We start from the raw sequence: 20,575 nt of genomic DNA on the forward strand, positions 1-20,575 counted from the left end.
CAACTTTGGAACGTATGCTCGAGCGCAGTCAAAAAGACCATCAGAAACTTTATGATAAAACTGGCTCTCATCAGGAACACCAGAGGGAAGGAAGAATAGAACAAGAGTTACCTCTGTTGCACTGGATAAGTTCACCAGAGTTACCAGCCTTAGACACCACAGTTAGTTAACATCACCCCAGATAAGAGCACCTAAATGCTTAAAAAAATATTAGTTTTTTATATATATATATATTAACAAATATTATCAAGTTCACCAGAAAAAAAACACAACATATCTTTGGTCTATACTTTAGTCTGCAATCCAAAAAAATATGAAGTAAATGTTACAGAAACACTTAGTTTTGCATTTATTATAATGATTCCTGCTTTGGCTTTGAGGTTGTATTATAAAGCACACATTAAAATTTCCACTTTGAAGGTCACTGGGGCATAACGGGGAATGGCAGCCAGTGAGATGTTTCAGTTTATATAGAGCTGACCACAAGCCTGGAACAAACAGCAGACTCTGTAATAAGCACAGAGCAGGACTGTGGTACAGAAGCTGGTCAGACAAACATTTCAGTCATTTATAGAATTTTGGGTTCAATGAGTTTTTTACACCATCAGAAGCCCTTTCCTCTTTCTGTGATGTGGCGTATTAAACATCACACACACGCAGATGCTCTGCTAAACTCGCTGGAAGTAACTAAAAGCAGACTAAAAGAGCGCCTGTGGATTCTGTAGGATAATGACCTCAATAAGGGTCTATTCATGGAATACATCTGACTGGATTACAGCAGCAGATTAATGAGGAAAGCCCTGTGGAAATACAGTTTAAATTGTCTTGGATCAGGTGTCCTTGGCCTCCAAATCCAAAAGAGCCCTCTTCTGTCTGAACTTGATGAGCCTAAAGTGGAGTTTAAGAGTTTAAAACTCTGCTTTAAAGTTTAGCACCATAAATGGTAGAATGAATGTACATTTTAAAATTGGTAACAAACTATCTGCTTATTCTCTACAGTGGTTAATGTTATTATTAGGACCAAGACCAGGACTAGATTTAAGATTTAGATTTAAAAAGGTAAGTTTTAGGTTTGTGTAGAGTTTAAGGTTAAGTTTTGGGGTAATTAACCAAACACAAAGTTTATTAATAAAGAAAACTAACTTACAGGGATAGTCAGAGGAGTAAGAAATAGAGAACTGAGTCTGAAACATAAGTGCAATAAACAAATGAACCACACAGTAGAAGAAATAGAACTAGATTTAATACTGGGCCACAAAGCCAAAGAAACAGAAACAGGGGGGTATTTATACTAATAGGACCAGGTGTGTGTAATTAGAAGCTTGGTGAGTTAGAACGCTGAAACGTCACATGATCAGCAATGTCCAGGAGGTCTAGTCTAGTGTTGGTGGAGTCTTTAGTGTGTGTAATAGAGTTCATTGTGGGCAGACTTTCAAAGTCTGGACTGACAAGACAGCTTGAATCTGAGTTACATGTCAATAACATATACAGTATGCTGAGTAAATAAAATAAAAACAAAAATTTACAGAGAAAATAAAAATGAGCAGAATATAAACACGTGCACATATAAAATATTTTACTTACTAAGTAAATTATAATTGTTTGTAGAAAATAATTTATTTTTATTAAAAACATGCCGTTTTATAAATAAATAACAATTTCGCAATAAATGAATTTAACACATACTGCTAATTAAATTAATAATATTATTTAAAGTTCTCTAAAGTTGCAAATGACAGTGAATTGGCCATCATTTTTTATTAGAAAATGAATAAGTATGGTTTTTACAACTATCACCAAAATAATTCAAGTGTTTGCTTTGTAAATAAAGATTTTGTTTTACTTTAAATTTGCTTATTTCAACCTTTAAAATTCCAAATTGTAAAAAAAAAAAGAAATGGCAACTGTGCTCTAAATGTTGCACTAAAAATTTATTTATATACTTTATATATTAATATAAACCTATATATGCGAGTATTTATTTATCATTTTATAATTAAAAATAATTTGATAGATTTTTGTAAGTGAATGAAAGATTTGTGCTCTAAAAATCATTTAAGTAGTGCTTAGAAAATAAATCATATATCTATGTAAAATAAATTTAATCTAACATTATTGGCGAATTTTGGCTTTTGCTTACTAAATATATAATGCATGTTCATTTTCAGAAGTAAATTAACAATTTTTGACTATGCACTTTTTTCAACACAGAATTAATTTTTCTTGTTTTTTGCTTTGTTAAAAAACAATAATTGTTTGTGAGCAAACATTTTTTTTCTTTAGAATTTGTTTTATTAATTAATTAATATGTGTGCATATGTGTTTTTTTTCAAATTAATTTAATTTTAAAATATATTAAAATTTGATATATTTTTGTAAGTAAATCAATCAGCATTGTAGTAGTGCTGCTAAGCTATAATAGTGGGGCTAAGTATATAAATAGTAGATCTTTGTAAAATAAAATAAAATATTTTTGCTAAATATATATTTTGTGCTACTAAACATATATATTTTTATTTAGATAAAAATATTTTATCAAATTAAAACATATATCAAACATGTTTTCATAAGTAAATAAAAGAAATGTGATCCAAACACGATTGTGTTAATATATTTGTACTTAAACAAAAAAAATCTGATTGAGTGATTTTAGATATATTTATATATTTTTAACACATTCAAACCTACACCAAACCCGTTACCTAATCTTATTTTTGTGTTTTGAACTGTATTAATTAGTAAATTGATTAAAAATGTATTTAACTGTTCTTTCTTACATTCTCTAAAAGCTGCACTATAGCTGTCCCGCGCGGAGCTGCGCGCGCGCGCTTGTGTGTAATGAGCGCATGCCCAGCAGGGCGCGCGGTAATGTATGCAGGCTGAAGTCTCGCGGTGTTTCCGCACCTTTCAGACATCTTGCGTTATTTTTTCTGTAGCGAAGCTCCGCAGCAGCAGAGCCAGGGCTCCGTACAGCAGGGCGGCACGGCCATCAACCCACACAGCCCGCGGTAAACACCCGCCCGCCCCTCCTACACCCTCCGCCCCGCGATCGGGCGGCTCGAGCTGCTGGCCCGGAGCTCGCCACTCGCTGCGTGCGTCACCACCGTCCAGATCCCCGGGCTTACCGACGCCGCCGCCGCTGCTGTTATTATTGTTGTGTCCGTTTTTCTCCGGCGAGCAGCGGAGCATGGCGACCCCCGCCGCGGTGAACCCCTCCGGTAAGTCTGATCTTTGATTATCGAGGGTTTGATCGGGGGAGACTGGCTCCGGTGCTCCTGCGCGAGTGACGTTTTCCCGGTAACAAAAGAAAGGATCGGTGGGTGAAGAGGGAGCATCACCCCTCCTCCTCCTCCTCCTCCTCCTGTTTCTCCTCCTGCTCCTGATCCTTCATCACCTCCTCTTCCTCGCTGTGCCAGCCCTGCTTTAACATCCACACTAACACCAGCTTCAGCTGATCACTGCTCTCACAGGCTCTGAGATGATCTTTAATGGTTGGTAAGCTGATTATCCAGAGGAGAACGTTCCCTGTACTGGTAAGCTTGGCTAGATGGTTAACCAGGTCTGAATTATAATGGTGTGTGATGGGTTTGATGTTTGCCAAGCTGTTGATGCTTGTCGACCATATGTTGCAGTTGATTTTGGTAATGGTTGGTTATAACATGGTCATTTTGGTCTTGGTGGTCATCCAGCATGGTCATCATGTTGGTCTTGTTGGGCAACGAGCATGGGCATGTTGGTTTTGAGGCTCACAACTACCAGATCCAACATGACCATGTTGGTTGCCAAACAAGACCATGCTGGTTGATCATGTTGGGTCTGGTAGTCAAGTTGTACTGCTAGGTCATGATCTTGATGGGCAACCAGCATGGTTTTGTTGGTCCACCAGCTTGGTCATATTGGTCTGGGTGTTCTATTAGCCATCTTGGCTTGCTGGTAATGTTGGTTGACCTGCTTGGTCATATTTGCCAAGCTTGGTCATACTATTTGATTAACGTGGTCTTGATGGTCAGCTAGCTTGGTCATGTTGGCTATGCTGGTCAGTCGAAGGTGTTTTATTTTAGTCATGATTAGGTATTGGTGGTCAACCACTTTGGACTTGGTTGGTATTGCTGGTAATGCTGGTCACCCAACTTTAGTCTAAATGGGCAACCAGCTTGTTTTTTTTTGAAGAACCTGCCTGCATTCATTGTCAAGCTTGGTCATGCTGGTTGCCCACCCTGTTTATGCTGGTCATATAGCTTGGACTTGGTGATCAAGCTTAGTTATACTGGTTCTTCAAATTGGTAATGTTGCTCGTGTTGCTCAACCAGTTTTTGCTGGTTTTGCTGTTTTTACTGGTCATCCAGATTGGTCATGCTTGTTGTCTAGCTTGGTAACATGGATTATGCTAATGAACCAGAAAGCCCAAGCTTCATCATATTTATAGTTGTCTGGATTGGTCTGGTTAAGGCTAAAACATGTTGATCTTGGTGGTCGAAGAACTTGAACATGTTTGTCATGTTTGGACTCATTGCTGAACCAGCATGGTCAAACTTGTTGGTTTAGCTAAATCGTCAAACTCAATAAAGAAATAAAGTAAAACGATTGGGTCTCGATATGTAAAGATATTTTCATTATGGACAGTATTTATGAGATTTTGACATGCACACAAAATGCCGTAGTTACACAGATTTATATGCATATTCCAGTAACGTTTATTACAGTTTGCTACACTTTGCTGTAATCAAATATACAGTCACATGGTGTACTTTTAAGCACTGACAATATACACTATATGCTTGTTAAAGTGTATTGTGTTCTAGGAGTAGGCAATGTGGTCCAAAAATAAATGTATATAAAAAAAATGTCTTTAAAAGTGCACAGGAAATAATAGACAGTTTTCAAGACACAATGTGGTCATTATCACAAGATTTCTGTGTCACAATAAATTGTGTATGAATAGAGTAGAATAAAATCACAATATTATTTGGGTATGTTTGTGATGACTATATTCTTGGCAATATGGCAAAACATTGATTTTTTATTATTTTCAGGAATATTCTACTACATCAAAACAATTTTGTGTAAATGAAAACAGTGTAACAAAAACAAAATATCTACCACAAAACTTCATATTCTACATACACTACAAATACAACACACAGCTCTGGAAAAAATAAGAGGCCACTTAAAATTAAAGATTTTCTTTAATTTTACCAAATTGAAAACCTCTGGAAAATAATCAAGAGGAAGATGGATGATCCCAAGCCATCAAACCAAGCTGAACTGCTTGAATTTTTGCACCAGGAGTAAAGCAGCATAAAGTTATCCAAAAGCAGTGTGCAAGACTGGTGGAGGAGAACATGATGCCAAGATGCATAAAATCTGTAATTAAAAACCAGGGTTGTTCCAACAAATATTGATTTCTGTATTCTTAAAACTTTATTAAATTAAACTTGTTTTATTTGTGTTATTTGAGGTCTGAACGCTTTCTCATTTTCTGTAAAAAAAATGCACTAAATTTATAATATTTTTATTTGGAATTTGGGAGAAAGGTTGTCTACTCAAACATATACCTATAAATAGAAAAATCAGAGAAACTGATTCAAAAACTGAAGTGGTCTCTTATTATTTTTTTTTACAGAGCTGTATTTAGTGCATGTAAACCTGAAACAAACAATTCAAAATAAATACATTAAATATCAAAATAATTACAGAACAAGCTGCTTTTTCTTAAGAAACCTATCGCAATGTCACAATATAGATTTTTTTCATCATGTCAGGATTTTGGGCGATATCATTGCCTATGCGTATGATATGAAATGGCACACACTTATTGTGTTTCATGATTACAAAATGTATCACAATATGTTAAAATATCATTGTATTGCCCACCCACACTTTATGCACTTCAGCTCTGCAGTGCGAGCTGCTCTCTAAAGTCCTCTAATGCAAATCAGGGTCTGAATACATTTACCACAATGCACTACGTGATCAGCTCTGCGCCGCTCTGCTTGGCTCTGCTCGGATCTCCATTATGGTCCAGCTGGTGGCTGGTTTTTGCTTTGTGCCTATAGAAGCCGGAGCTTGGGATTAGCGGGGCTTGCTGGCTGTGCCTGTTGATTCCTGGTGGAAGGTGGTCTTAGGCCTGCCTGCCTGTCTGGAGTATTCGTTTAGTTAAGAACTGCCTGCTTCAGTCTGTCTTGGCCTAAAACTGAGGAAACACATTTACTGTTTGTTTACAGTTGGAGGGGGAGTGCTGGAATGGTCATATTTATTTATCATGGTGAGCGTGCATATACAGCCCTGGAAAAAAATAAGAGGCCACTTAAAAACGACGAGTTTCTTTGATTTTATCAAATTGCAAACCTCTGGAAACCAAGCTGAACTGCTTGAATCCAAAAGCAGTGTGTAAGACTGGTGGAGGAGAACATGATGCCAAGATGCGTGAAAACTGTGATTAAAAAACAGGGTTATTCCACCAAATATTGATTTCTGAACTCTTAAAACTTTATGAATATGAGTATTTTTTTTGGCATTATTTGAGGTCTGATAGCTCTGCACTTTTTTCTTAATTCAGCCATTTCTCATTTTCTGCTAATAAATGCTCTAAATATTTTATTCAGAGTTTGGGAGGAATGTTGTCTGTAGTTTATTGAATAAAATGGCTATGTTCATTTTACTTAAAACAAATACATATAAATAGCAAAATCAGAGAAACTCATTCAGAAGCTGAAGTGGTCTCTTATTTTTTTCCAGAGTTGTATGTGTAATATGTAAAAAGTAAACAAAAGTAAGCAAGAAACATTTGCAGACTGTTAAAGTAGTCAAAAGAATAAGAAAAAGCAAAACAATAAAATGCACTAAGTGCACTAAATGCACCAAATAAGATAAATTGAAAAAATGTATACATTTATACTGTTGTTATAAATGTTGACTTACAGGAGATTTAGGAGATTCAAATAGGAGAACAACTGGCAATTGGCCACCTTAAATACCTTTTCTCATGGTTGGATACACCTGGCTATGAAGTTCAAAGCTCAATGAGGTTACCAAACCAATTTTGTGCTTCAGTGAGTCAGTAAAAAGTAGTTAGGAGTATTCAAATCAATAAAATGATAAGGGTGCCCATACTTTTGCACCGGTCAAATTTTGGTTTAATGCATATTGCACATTTTCTGTTAGTAATATTTCAGGATTGAAATGAGGTTTATTGTACTGTGTCCATCAGTTATTAGTAGGGGTGGGCGATATGGCTCTAAAATAATATCATGATATTTCAGGGTATTTTTGCGATAACGATATACTTGGAGATATAGGAAAACTAAAATAATTCATTCATTTCAGGAATATAGTGTAATAGTATAACAGTATAATCATAATGTGGCAAAATAAATAATATAGCATAAAATAATATAATGCAGCAAATAGGGCTGGCCCGAATAGCGTTTTTTGAGCTCCGGATATTCGGCACTGATTCGAAGCGAATATTCGAATATTCGTTTTTTAAAAAAGAGGTAAAAAAAAAAAAAAAAAAAGCAAATCACGGCCCCTTTAATCCACTGAAAAATGTTCAATTTGCTCTGACCGACGAGACATATTCACCCCGGATTTTTGGTGTTTTTATCCCGGATTTTTGTGTTTTCACCTCATATTTTTTCTGTGTTTTTAGCCCAGATTTCTTTGTGTTTTCATCCCGGAATTTCTGCTGCCCTACACCGCGGCTTATCCGCTGCGTAAGCAGGCTAGGAGGCTGCTGCTGCACGGTTTCTCCGCTGCGCAAGCCAGCCCAGTAAATTGCTGTTTGTGTTTTCACACTTAGGTTATTTGCTTAAAAAAAAACAAACAAAAGAAACGTTTGTTCAGGAAGTATTTTATATTCTTAAACATTGTTGATTATATTAGAGGACAGTCATTGTAAACTGTACTTGGTCTATTTCGGTTAAAGGATCGTGCAGGGCATATTACTGATTTTGTATTTTTGCACTTGGGCTATAAGCTCAATATTAAATATTTTGTTTGTTTAGAAATTATTTTATATTTTTAAACCATGTTAAATTATATTAGAGTAGAGGAAAGTCATTGTTAAGGACGTTATTGTACTTGGTCTATTTCGGTGTTAAATTATATTAGATAAGAGGAAATTCGTTCAGACATCATTTTTGTAGGCCAGGCTTTTGTAACCGATTTAGCCCCTACTGTTGCCACATTACCCCTTACGTTTTATTATATAAATCAGTTTCGAAGAGCCTGCATTTTTTTTTATCATGTCTGCGCGAGACTGATTTTTAAACCCACTCTTCCACGCTCCCGCGTTTCTGTCTCGTTACCGCGCCGCAAAAAAATTGCTTCTTTTAATCCCGCGCCCGCCCGCCACATACACATTTCTGCCGCTCCCGCCCCACGTTCCTAATATAAATTAAATAAACTACATTTAATGCTTCAAATTTACTTATATATTTATTAAAACAGCAGCGCTGAATAGTGTGGTCCCGTTCCTTACCCCAGTCCAAACACCATCGGTGTGTGCGTGTGTGTGTCGGTCCATCCTGCGCGTTGAGAGTTTTCTTTAGGTTTTTTTTTTTTTACAATTATTACAGTTTTCTTAACTATTTATTAATTTGCTCCCGCATCGTCTGGATTAAACTCCCGCTCCAGCCAATAACAGTTCAGTTCTGTCCCGCGCGCAAGATATTCTGACGGGACCCGCGAGAACAGAAGTGGTTAGAGTGAGGTGGAACTCTGGAAAGGAGAAAAAAAACGAATATCCGAATACCAAAATTAAAAACCGAATACCTACTCAACGAACGAATATCCGAATACCCGAATATTCGGGTCCAGCCCTAGCAGCAAATAATGCAGCAGAATATTTAGTGCATGCATATAAACTGCAAACTAAAACAATTATACAATAAATAAACCTAATGCTTCACAGTAAATAATAGACTACTTTTAAGACAGAACAGCCCTATTATCACGATATGGATTTTTAATATCATGATATTTCTGTGTCACGATATATTGTATACGATATAATATTGCCCACCCCTAGTTATTAGATATATCAAACTGAAATGGCTGTTACAAACACCCAAATATTTAGAACTAAGAATGATTAAGATTAATAGGGGTGCCCAAACTTTTTAATATGACTGTATATTTATTTTGTTTAAAGTATGGTGATAAAGTTTGGACCACAAAAGAGGATATGTAAAATTTGGTCCACAATACAGGGTTTGTAACGTTATGAGCTACAGTAAGGGCTTTAACAATAAGGAATTAAACATGGGGTGATGGAAAGTAGGTTGTTGTCAGATTTGCGGCCCAATACACTACCGCTGCCCCGGCTAGTCAAGGGGATAGGAAGCTCAAGTCATGCCAGATATAATCTGTTTCCACCAGAACTGTCCGTCACCACAATAAATTATTGTGGTCTAAAACCAGGTGTTTTAGTTTCATTGTCCAATCACTGTAAGTCACCATGTATCATTTTCGTTCCACTTCACAATGATGTGCTACTTTGTGTTGGTCTATATTAATAAAATCTCAATAAAATCCATTTAGTTTTGTGGTTGTAAGGTGACACAATGGGAAAGCCACGTTTGAAGCCACTGTACAGCTTTTCCTTAGGTAGGCCTATCTCTTTATGTGTCCGTTTCACTTACGTTGTCTTTTTTTTTTTTTTTAATTTTAACAGTATATTGTATTCTAATTCATAGTAATTGAGCTCATTCTATTTGTTTTCAGCACAGTATAAATACTGTTGTATGAATGCACATCCTGTGCTTCTGCTGTCTTGTTCAGGCTGTTAGCATATGTCATGGTAGTCACGATCATGTAGGCGTCTGTTTGGTGCTATTTTGGTCATGTTGAGTGGTCGGCTAGTGAGCAAACAGCTCCTAGGCTATGAAACGATGATCTGATATGATCTTAAATGATCAAAACTTAATGGAAACACTTGTTTATACTAACTTTTTTAATAACCTAATGCAGTTCTTGCATTTGAATACTGTTTAGAACAGGTAAAGGAAAGGAACAGGTGAGGGAATAACGGTGTCAGTCCAAATAGACCTTAAGCTAATTAAAGCTCAGATTAACACTATATGCCCAAATGTTGTGGATAATCCTTCTAATGAATATATTCAGCTACTTTATGTTGCACCCATTTCTGACATGTGCATGCATTTGTAGAGATGTTCTGCCAATAGAATAGAACTCTTTGTAGCATAAAAAACATGATGCTCCATCTAATACTTTTGTGAATTATGGAGTTTAAGACGGGATCTTTTAACATCCTGGACTTTTTTTAATTTGCTTGTCGCTGCAATCAAATTCTTACAGCAATAGTCCGGTTAAAAGCTTTAGAACGCTCCCCTTTTTTCCCCTTTATTTTTGACATTTAAGCTTTGGAAATGGATAAAATATCGTGCCATATCACCCATCCCATTTCCCATTATATATCTACTAGAGATAGATTGTATCTGCCCAGTATCATTTATTTTACTTTAATCCTGGATATATGGAGATATTTGGAGAGCATTATTATTATAATTATCATGACATTCTGGATCATTGACTTCTGTTACAAATCTGATAAAATTCTTGTATTTTTTTTTATGTCTCACTTAGAGGTGTGCAGTATTATATTGTATGTAATAATAAAATATTTTTGTTCTTGATCATTGTTCTATATATGTTCTTGCAGTATATGGTGTATTTTTTTTAAATAATAAAAAAAAAAAAGTTTTGTCATATCGCCAAGAGTATCGCTATCACGAAAATACCAGGAAATATCGTGATATTATTTTAGGGCCATATCGCCCACCCCTAATTACAATGTACAAAACCAAAACTCTTGTCTAGATTCTAGAAAAAGACACAAACACTGATAACTGTAACTATTAAAAGTATTTAAAGTCGTTTCTTCAGAAAAAAAGACAGAGGAAGCCAGAGAGTGTTAAGTAAGTTAAGAAAATTGCAGCTTTTTTCTTGCCTTTTTAAAAGCCATTTAAATGCCTGATAAAAGGCATTACTGTTGTTTTGCTGTTTACCTCTGTTTTTTTTTTATATATATACACTGCTCGGCGCTGACTAAGCTCTTGATCGGTCTGGACGTGAGACAGAGCACGGGTGGGGGTCATGGGCCCTGCATTGTTTAATATCTTAATATTTATTATAGAAAACATTTGCAATGTAAAAAAAAATACTATATTGTGCAGCTGTTGTGGGCATTAAATAGTTCTTAATCCAAAGTGTCAGGAGTATACTGGGAACATATATAGTATAGTATCAACGTTTTACGTTGCGTTACACCAGGGAATCGTGAGGATGTCTGTTCAAGCGTTACATAAAAAGCTTTCCTGTTTGATAAGAACCGTTACTGAGAGCGTAATTGTAATCGAAAAAATATATTTTTAAAAGTTAATCTGCTAATGTCACAATATAATGAGTAAAATCGTAAAATTGACTCTTTTCTGAACATCATTTTAAAATCTATATTTTTCTGAATACAAATCAAACATGTTCTCCAAACCTTTTGTTTCATTATGTGTGTAGTTTTCATGTCTATTTTCAAACCTGCAGAATTTGGGTTTGATTCCTGTTACTGATTTGAAATGATTAGTTACCAGGGATAGAACTAATGTTAGCGTAAAGCTAGTTAACATTAGCGGTCAGTTAGTCAGGGATGCTCAGAATACAGCAGCCAATTGTGCACAGCGTACTCTCAACCGGAACTACCATCCACCTGGAGGACTGCATCCAGCGTGCCAATCCATATCTGGGCATACAGTGATGCACACAAACACCAGGCTATCTGGGCAATTTCTAAGCAAGTTACATTATCCAACATACAAAGGGTTACCGTGGGTCCTCAAAAATTCGTAAAATGTCTTCAATTTAAATCTGGGTAATTAAGGTCATAAATTGTCTTAAATTTATTGTTAAAGTTGTTGTAGGTATTACATTTTCAGATGCTGCGTTTAATGCTGGTAGGAAAACACAGTGGCCCACTGTGAACATGTAATCTCCTGGAAAACAGGCAGCTTCTGTAGGAAATTTCAAAGCCCTCAAATTTTTCAGAATGTTAAGTTATTTTATTGCAGAAAAAGACCTCCAAATTTCATGTGATCTTTAAATTAGCACAAGAACAGTAGAGTGTAGAGAGCTTCTTGGAATGGGTTTCTTCCATGATCAAGCAGCTCCATCCAAGCTTTACGTCACCAAATGCAAGACATTAAATCATGAGACAAACAGCACAGGAAGTGATGTGATATCAAGGGAAAACAGTGACCAGACCACTCCCCTTTTTTGCCTTTAAGCAGAAAACACCCTCCGCCGTGTTCCTGGTGCATCTGCGGTGCTTCCTTCACTTCCACTGACGCTGCTTTCCCCACCGGACGGTTTTCTTCCCTCCTCCACCTCATTGGAAATGCAAATAGGGGGAAGATGAATAAAGAATGCGAGCGTTATTAGCACCTGGTCGAGGCTCCGGGCTGCCGAGCACGATTTAGAATGCGCGAGAGCATTCTGGGAAGAGTCAGCTGTCAGGAGTGGAACTGAAGGACACTTTGTTTAAAAGTCAGAGAAGAAGCTCGCGCTCGGCTAGCTCCTGCAGTCTGCAGACGCGGCGCTTGAGAACTGGAGGGTTGGATGAATTTAATTTAATTAGGCAACATTTTTCCGTTCAGTCTGGTGGCGTAGACTCAGCACATACTCATTTTTAGTACCTCGACATGAAATGCAGCTGCAGTTACTGAGATCATATTTTGAGTGTGTGAGTGTGAGTCAGCCCGGCCCCTCGGCTCGTGTTTTAGAGGGGCTGTGTGTTCTGTTCTGTGGTGAATGTGATACGACTGCGGTTTGAGTGCTGGCCCGTTGGTTTTTGAGATTACAGAGAGGATTGAGCAGCTCCAGTCTGCAAACAATCTGGGTTTGGGCAACTACATGACGTTTTTGTCTCTCACAATGTTCACATTACCAGCCTAAAGTGACGCGAATCTGATTTTTTTTTTTGCTCAGATCTCATTGTTTCATGACTGTGAACGTGGCAAACCAGATTTTTTTTTAAATTCAGATTTGAGTCACTTTCATATGTGTTCCTAAATCAGATATGCATCCAATCCATTGGAATTTATGCGTCTTTTTGCTTTTGTGCATGCGCTATGTGCTTCTCTCTCACACCAACACATCTCTTGGTGCAGCTGTGAGGCTTAGGGCTGGCCTGATTAGTGTTTTTTGAGCTCCCGATATTCGGCACTGATTGGTAGCAAATATTTGAATATTCGTATTTAAAAAGACGAATTAAAAACGGATTAAAGTACGGGAAAAAAAATTGGTGCCGGAAATGATCAGTGATAGGCCGTTTTTTTTTTTTTTTTCTTTCTTTCCCCCCACTCCAGATTTTTTTTGAGCTTTAACCCCTAATTTTCTGCTGCCCCACACCATGGCTTAATGTCAGACAGAAGCAGCTTCATAAAGCTATATTTGCTAGCAGGAATAATCTTGTTTTTTTACATCGTCAAGAAATAATACTTACCGCATTTAGATGGCTCCTCAAGCTTGATGTGCCACCATGATATGCTAGTTGAATATCACATATTTGGCACATATTTGGCCTTTGTCTTGTCTACACTCAATTTGAAATGCTTTCAAATAGCTAAACTTCTCTGAATTTTGCCTCTCTTATATCTTATACCGCTATTAACCTGAACAGAAGTGTGATGTTAGAGTGAGGTGGAGCTCTGAAAAGGAAAGAAAACAAATATCCGAATACCAAAATTAAAAACTGAATACCTACTCAACGAGTGAATATCTGAATACCCGAATATTCGGGTCCAGCACTAGTGTGGCTATAGCTGCAAAAACAGCAAAAGCAAACTGCATGGCCTTTTTTTTGTTTTTCTCCACCTCCTCGACCTGAACATGAACCTCAGACCAGGTATAGGAAAACTAAAATAGTTCATTAATATCGGGAAAATAGTATAATGGTATAATCACAATGTGGCAAAATAAATAATACCGTGTAAAATAATATAATGCAGCAAAAAATATTGCAGAATATTTGGTGCATGCATATCGTCGCTGTCCAATGAAAAACACTTCTCTCCAAAACAGAAAAAACATTGTAATCTTTCAGTGGAAGTCACTGAAAAAAGAGTTTATTTCAGTTCATTTTGAAGAGTTTCTATTGGTCTTTGCATTAAGAAATTTTGACACAGTGTAAGGGACAGTTTGTCTGTTTAAATTATGTAGTAACTAAAAATTAACAAAAATGGAGAAGTGTTTTTCATAGGACAGCGACGATATAAACTGCTAACTAAAAGAATCATACAATAAATACTTAAAAAAAACTTAAAACAGTCAATAATACAGTACTTTTAAGACAGAACATCCGTATTGTCACAATATAGATTTTTAATATCATGATATTTCTGTCACGATATATTGTATACAATATAATATTGCCCACCCCTACCGTCAAGATAGCTAAATCCGATCTGAGCAAAAAAAATCAGATTTGAGGAATGTGGCTTGTAATGTGAACACAGCCTAGGTCAAATTAAGCATCACCAACCAATCATCGTCCACGTCCTTACGTGAGTTTGTCGGATTCTTTTCAGCTCCTCCGTCACGATGACCTACAATCATGGCTATTGGACAGCGCCAGGGAGCATTTCACGGATCATGTCAAACTAGGTCTAATAATACCAGAACTATAGAGTTTTTTTTTTTTTTTATGCCAGGCCTAGTGATTTATATTGGTAGCAGGAATTATATATTCAATTGATATCATGGCTATTGACTTTTGTCTGTTGTTTTGATTCATACAGGCTCTATTGACGTCTGTTTAAAACAAGGACTAATGAGTTCTATTGATACCAGGCTTTGGGAGGTTTGTTGATACTGGGCCTAATGAATTATAATGAAGGCAGGCCAAATGGTGTCTGCTGTTTCCAGGCCTAATGATGTCTTTTGATACCAAGCTTAGTAAATTAGATTTAAATCAGATCTGATGAGCTCAGTTTAAACTAGGCCTAATGATGACTTTTGATACCAAGTCTAGTGAGTTCTATGTAAACTAGGCCTAGAGAGCTTGATTGATTAGTTATCAAATCTACTGAGTTTTATTGGTAACGGCCCTGTTAAGCTCCATTGAAATATAAGGCATAATGTCTATTAAAACAATATACACTCTACAGGGCCATTAAAAAAATTACTTTATTTTAGTAATTCAGTTAAAAATGTGAAACTCATATATTATATAGGTGTATTAAACACAAAATGATCTATTTAGCGTTTATTTTATTTCATTATTGATGATTATGGCTTACAGCCAATGAAACCCAAAAATCAGTGTATCAGAAAATTAGAATATTATTTAAGACCAATTGGTACTTTTATATCAGTGTGGGCAGTGCGTCATAAAATTTGTCAGTAGCAGAAGGAAGCATGAAGTGCTGTAAGATTTTGTGGGAAAACAAAACTGCACTGACTTTAGACTTGATAATAAAACACAGTGGATCAACACCAGCAGATGACAGACATGTCTCTCCAAACCATCACTGATCATCAGTAAATTTTACATTTCATTTGTAAATCAAGGGATCAGAGTCTGGAGGAAGAGTGGAGAGACACAGTTCAAACTGCTTGAGGTCTAGTGTGAAGTTTCCACCAATCAGTGATGGTACTGCAAAACTAATCGACTAATCGAACAATTGAATAATCGAACAAATAATTGGCAGATTAGTCAACTACAAAAATAGTCATTCGTTGCAGCCCTAGCTGTATGTTGCGGAGTAATACCTGGAGAGCTTTGGTTACAGTGCATTACTGGCTGATAATGTCACTCATAAAACGCCTCTCAGCCAATCACGTTGCAGGGTCGGAACTAACTGTGGTATAATTAAGAACAAATGAAGCAGATATTTTGTATAGGATCCTGCATTAGAGCATCAGAGTGAGGAGATGAATGGAGCTTCAGCAGAGACAGTGGTGTGATTTGATTTGATTGAGGAATTTTCTCAGGCAGTCGTCTGGTCCTCCCTGCGGCCTGTGCTTTTCATGCAGAATACACAATGACGCGGATTTGTCGCCGGCGTGTGTTACCGGGAAAAGGGGGGCAGACATGAAAGCTGCGGGCCTGAGGCAGCGGGACCCGTCCCGGCGGCGCGTGGGGCGTTTGGTTTCGGGGATGTGATGAATAGGAAAAGACCTCGGGTCGTTACGACGGCCAGGCTGAGTGGAAAAGCAGCCGCAGAGGCGTGACAGGAGTGACGACGGATAAAGGAGAGAGGGAACGCCGTCCGCACCTTCCCGTCCCTCAGGATGGATTAATGAGTTTGACCTGGGGTCTCTCAATGTGATTATGAAGGCATGGAGCGTATGCAGAGACTGAAAGACACAGAGAAGAGGCAGGAAGAAGATTTCTGATCCACGCTCTGGAGCCCCTGCTGTTTTAGAGATCTGATATATCTTAAGCACAGTTAATCCATGAAGTACAGTTTGATTAATCGGTTAATTTATTTTTTAAATGTAGCTAAAAAAGTATTTATATTCATTTATATTTATGAACTATAGAAGTTTGGTCTAAATTCACCTGGATCAGCATTGCACAGATCTAGCACTTATTTCTATAGGGCTATTAATGCAGTAAAATGAATAAAATCCAGGTATTTTTTCTTTTTTTTTTGTTCTTCATATCTACTCACCAGTAGAAACCAGTATATATTGTAATTTAAACACTGGTGATATGTACCCCAGGCATCAGGCCAAAATATCTCTGCATAATCTCTAAAATGTATGTATATATATCAATATACTGTGTTGAATACATTTAAAATATTTCCCTTCTTTTTTTTCCAAGGTTAGCATTTTTGGCGTTGCCTCAGGTTAGCATTTTTTTTTGTTGTGTCCCTGGTGAGTATTTTTGGCACTGTCCCTGGTTAGCATAATTGGCATTGTCCCAGGCTAGCATTTTTATTTCTGTCAAAGGTTAGCCTTTTTGACATTGCCCCAGGTTAGCATTTTTATTTCTGTCACAGGTTAGCCTTTTTATTTCTGTCACAGGTTAGCCTTTTTATTTCTGTCACAGGTTAGCCTTTTTATTTCTGTCACAGGTTAGCATTTTTGACGTTGCCCCAGGTTAGCATTTATTTCTGTCACAGGTTAGCCTTTTTATTTCTGTCACAGGTTAGCATTTTTGACGTTGCCCCAGGTTAGCATTTATTTCTGTCACAGGTTAGCCTTTTTATTTCTGTCACAGGTTAGCATTTTTGACGTTGCCCCAGGTTAGCATTTTTTTTCTGTCATAGGTTAGCCTTTTTGATGTTGTCCCAGCATAGCATTTTTAGTTCTGTCCCAGGTTAGCATTTTTATTTCTGTCAAAGGTTAGCATTTTTGACGTTGTCCCAGGTTAGCATTTTTATTTCTGTCACAGGTTAGCGTTTTTGACGTTGTCGCAGGTTAACATTTTTAGTTCCAAAAAATTTTGTGACCAAAAATGATATGGCTAATGGTTTATAGTTGCTGGCTTAATGTGGCTCTTGGATGGGTTCTGAGTGACGTGGATTATGACTATGATATTATACTATATGATAAATATTTATATAAAAATATTGTCCAAGCCTATAATAAATTGTATAATATTGCTGATTTTACCACTACTGTTGATGCATGTGAAACGTGTTTTCCCAAGTAGGAACTGGACAGTTTTAAATCAGAGCTTAAATGGAACTAGGGTTTTGAGTTCCTTCCCTGGCCTAATCCAGACCTGATCCCCTACCTGAATTCGGGTCGGGCCGAGATTTCCCACCACTTTTTCCGGGCCCTGTCAGTTTGTGCTCATGGAACCTGGTCTGTGACATGTCTGTGACATAGTCCATAGTCCAGCTGTCGGGCTGGATTTTATTTTTTGTATTTTCTTAATTTTCTCCCTGTTTAGCTAGGCCAATTGTCCCACCAGTTCAGCTCCTATTCAGCTGTATATCCCCCATCACTGATGCAGCATTGCCGAGTAGCATCACAGCGCACTCTGAGGAAAAGTGCAGCGACTCGGTTTCGATACATCAACTCACAGATGCCTTGTGTTGATCAACATCACCCTAGGAGTGATGAGGGGGGGAAGAGCACCACCTACCCACCAGGAGATAGCAAGGCCAATTGTGTGCCCTCTAAGGGCTCCGACAGCTGATGGCAAGCTGCATGACCAGGATTCAAACCAGCGGTTTTCCGATCGTAGTGTCAGGGTTTTTTTTGGGGGGCCTGATCTAAGCTCTAAATTGAACAACCGCTTAAAACCTACTGATAATCCTTGCATGAATTTTTTTTTTTATATATATTTTTGTAAAACACGTTTTGATCCACTTAAACGTGCCTTGATCATCCCAGACATCTTGCTTGTTTATTAATGCATGCTGTGGACGGTAGCATGGCGTGATCGCCGCCCCCCCGCCCTGTCCCGGACCGCCGGGTCTCCTGTGAGAGCCGCAGGAATCGTCTTGTAGTTTACGTTTGAAGTGGAGTTTGTATAAAGACGTACAATATGCTTGTGCTTCACGAATGAATTGATGATAAGGCTGGGCTGCACAGAAGCTCTTTTCTCCTCGAGTCGGAGGAGAGGTGCAGCGCTCTCCACATCAAATATTAACAGCGTTTTGAGTGAGTTTGGACGGGTGGGGTGGGGAGGAGGAGGGGGGGTGTGGAGGTAGTGTTTTAGGGGGGGCTTTTGTTGGGCTTATCAGTTGCAGTTGACTAGAGGCGCTGAAGCGAGCGTGAGCCGGTGTTGTGCACGGCTGGCGTTCGTGTTGCTTTGGGCTGGTAGATGTTTCCTCACCAGGCTCCAGGTCTGTTCTGACCGTGTGTGTGTGTTTAGGCCTGTGTGTAGAGGGTGGGGGTAGGGGATTTGGTGTTAACAGGCAGATTGGGGTGGGGATGTAATGGGGGTCAGGCTGTTGGGTGGAGAAGGTCAGGCTGTAGGTTGTAGGGGGGTTGCGTGCAACAGTGGGGGACCACATGTGTGAATGGTGCCTCCAGAGAGCCTCTATTGCTGAGTGATGTCACACATTTCTAGCATATTAACACTTAAAAGTCGCAGTTGTTGCTGCCGCCATTGAACGCCCATCGCTTCTCACTCACAGCCGGGGGTGGTACCATAGGATAAACATTTAAAGGAGAATGAAAACCCAACGGAAATGACCGTTTCATGATAGAACAGCTGGCGTTTCAAATAATGCATTCATATTCATATTCTGCAAATAAATGCTTTAAATATCTATATTTTTATTTGGAATTTGGGAGAAATGTTGTCCGTAGTTTATAGAATAAAACAACAATGTTCATTTTGCTCAAACATATACCTATAAATTGCAAAATCAGAGAAACTGATTCAGAAACTGAAGTGGTCTCTTAATTTTTATTCAAAAGCTATATATCTGTTTGTGTGCGTTAGCTAGTAATCTAAAAGCAGGAGTGTTCACTCAAATCAGCATATATGCATTTTGTAAACACTCATTTCAATTTTTTGCTAGACTAAAAACATTTAAATTTTACATTAGAAGATTACCATGCGACGAAAGAACAACATTTCAGCTTTTATTTCCAGGTATTTACATCTAGATCTGATGCACAGTTTAGAAGATATAACCTTCTGTCTGAACCCACCCGTTTTTCTTATGAGCAAAAGTATAGAAACAATAAACAGTGCTGAATCTCTACATTCAGTTTCAGATTTGGGTTTTATCTTTGCAGACTGAGCATTATTTATAGTTAGAGCCAGAACAGCCAGAACAGTAGTTTGGAATGTCCTGAAGAAGAAAGTCGTCACTGGTGTACTACTGTAAATAACAGATAATGAACAGGTAAAACAAGTAAAACCACAGCAGTTAGGGACCGAAACATTGTGAGTTCTGTAAAGAAAGATCATAAAACATCTGTTAGAGCATCAGCAACAACCTCCAGAGAGCAGGAGTGAAGTTTTCACAATCTACTGTTTACAGAAGCTTCACCAGAAGAAGAAAACCACTGTTAGCAAGGTGAATAGAAAAACCAGGCTGGAATTTACCAAGAAGTACAGAGAAAAGCCTGTGGACTGATTATAGACTGATGAGACAAAGATTAACCTTGATTTACCAATGTGATGGAAAGGCTAAATTGTGGAGAAGGAAATGAATCTGCTCATGATTCCAAACACACCAGCTCATCTGTGAAATGAATTGCTTGCTTTCATGTTGTCCTTCATTGTGCAGTCGTCTGCCAGTGGTGCTGGCACTAACAGGAAGCCCACAATCGTGGCTGTTTGGTCACACCTGTACAGTCTACGGTTCTTGTAAATGGTGGTTGACCATCTTGGTTATTATATAAGATTATTAGTGAGTTTAGGAGTTTGGTTGATCAGTCTCCCCTACCTCATCCTTAACTCTACAACTCCCAAAACCCAAAAACGTTGAAATTGAGCACAGTCGTTCCAGAGAATACAGTTGCTCTGCTTCACAGCTCAGTACTGGAAGCATTATACCCCTCAAGCAATGTCAAGATGTAATTTGTTCTATTGACAATATTTCTCTACAGGTGTAACTCAATTAATTTATTATAAAAGGGG

At 37.8% G+C, this 20,575-nt stretch overlaps 1 protein-coding gene across 5 annotated transcripts in view; it reads left to right on the plus strand.

Moving 5' to 3' along the window:
- The first annotated feature begins 2,897 nt into the window (after nt 1-2,897).
- Nucleotides 2,898-20,575, plus strand: part of arnt2 (aryl-hydrocarbon receptor nuclear translocator 2) — a 151,460-nt gene continuing 133,782 nt past the window's right edge. For 2 of the 5 annotated variants that reach the window (XM_022669503.2, XM_022669507.2), the window contains exon 1: nt 2,899-3,218. In XM_022669503.2, coding sequence (XP_022525224.2) covers nt 3,188-3,218 — 31 coding nt within the window. In that variant the 5' untranslated portion in view covers nt 2,899-3,187. Of the gene's footprint in view, nt 3,219-3,426; nt 3,534-20,575 lie in introns of those variants that run through there. The other 3 variants (XM_022669504.2, XM_022669505.2, XM_022669506.2) reach the window with 3 other exon arrangements.

The sequence above is a fragment of the Astyanax mexicanus genome, chromosome 16 (genome assembly GCF_023375975.1).
Source record: "Astyanax mexicanus isolate ESR-SI-001 chromosome 16, AstMex3_surface, whole genome shotgun sequence".
Lineage (NCBI taxonomy): Eukaryota > Metazoa > Chordata > Actinopteri > Characiformes > Acestrorhamphidae > Astyanax > Astyanax mexicanus.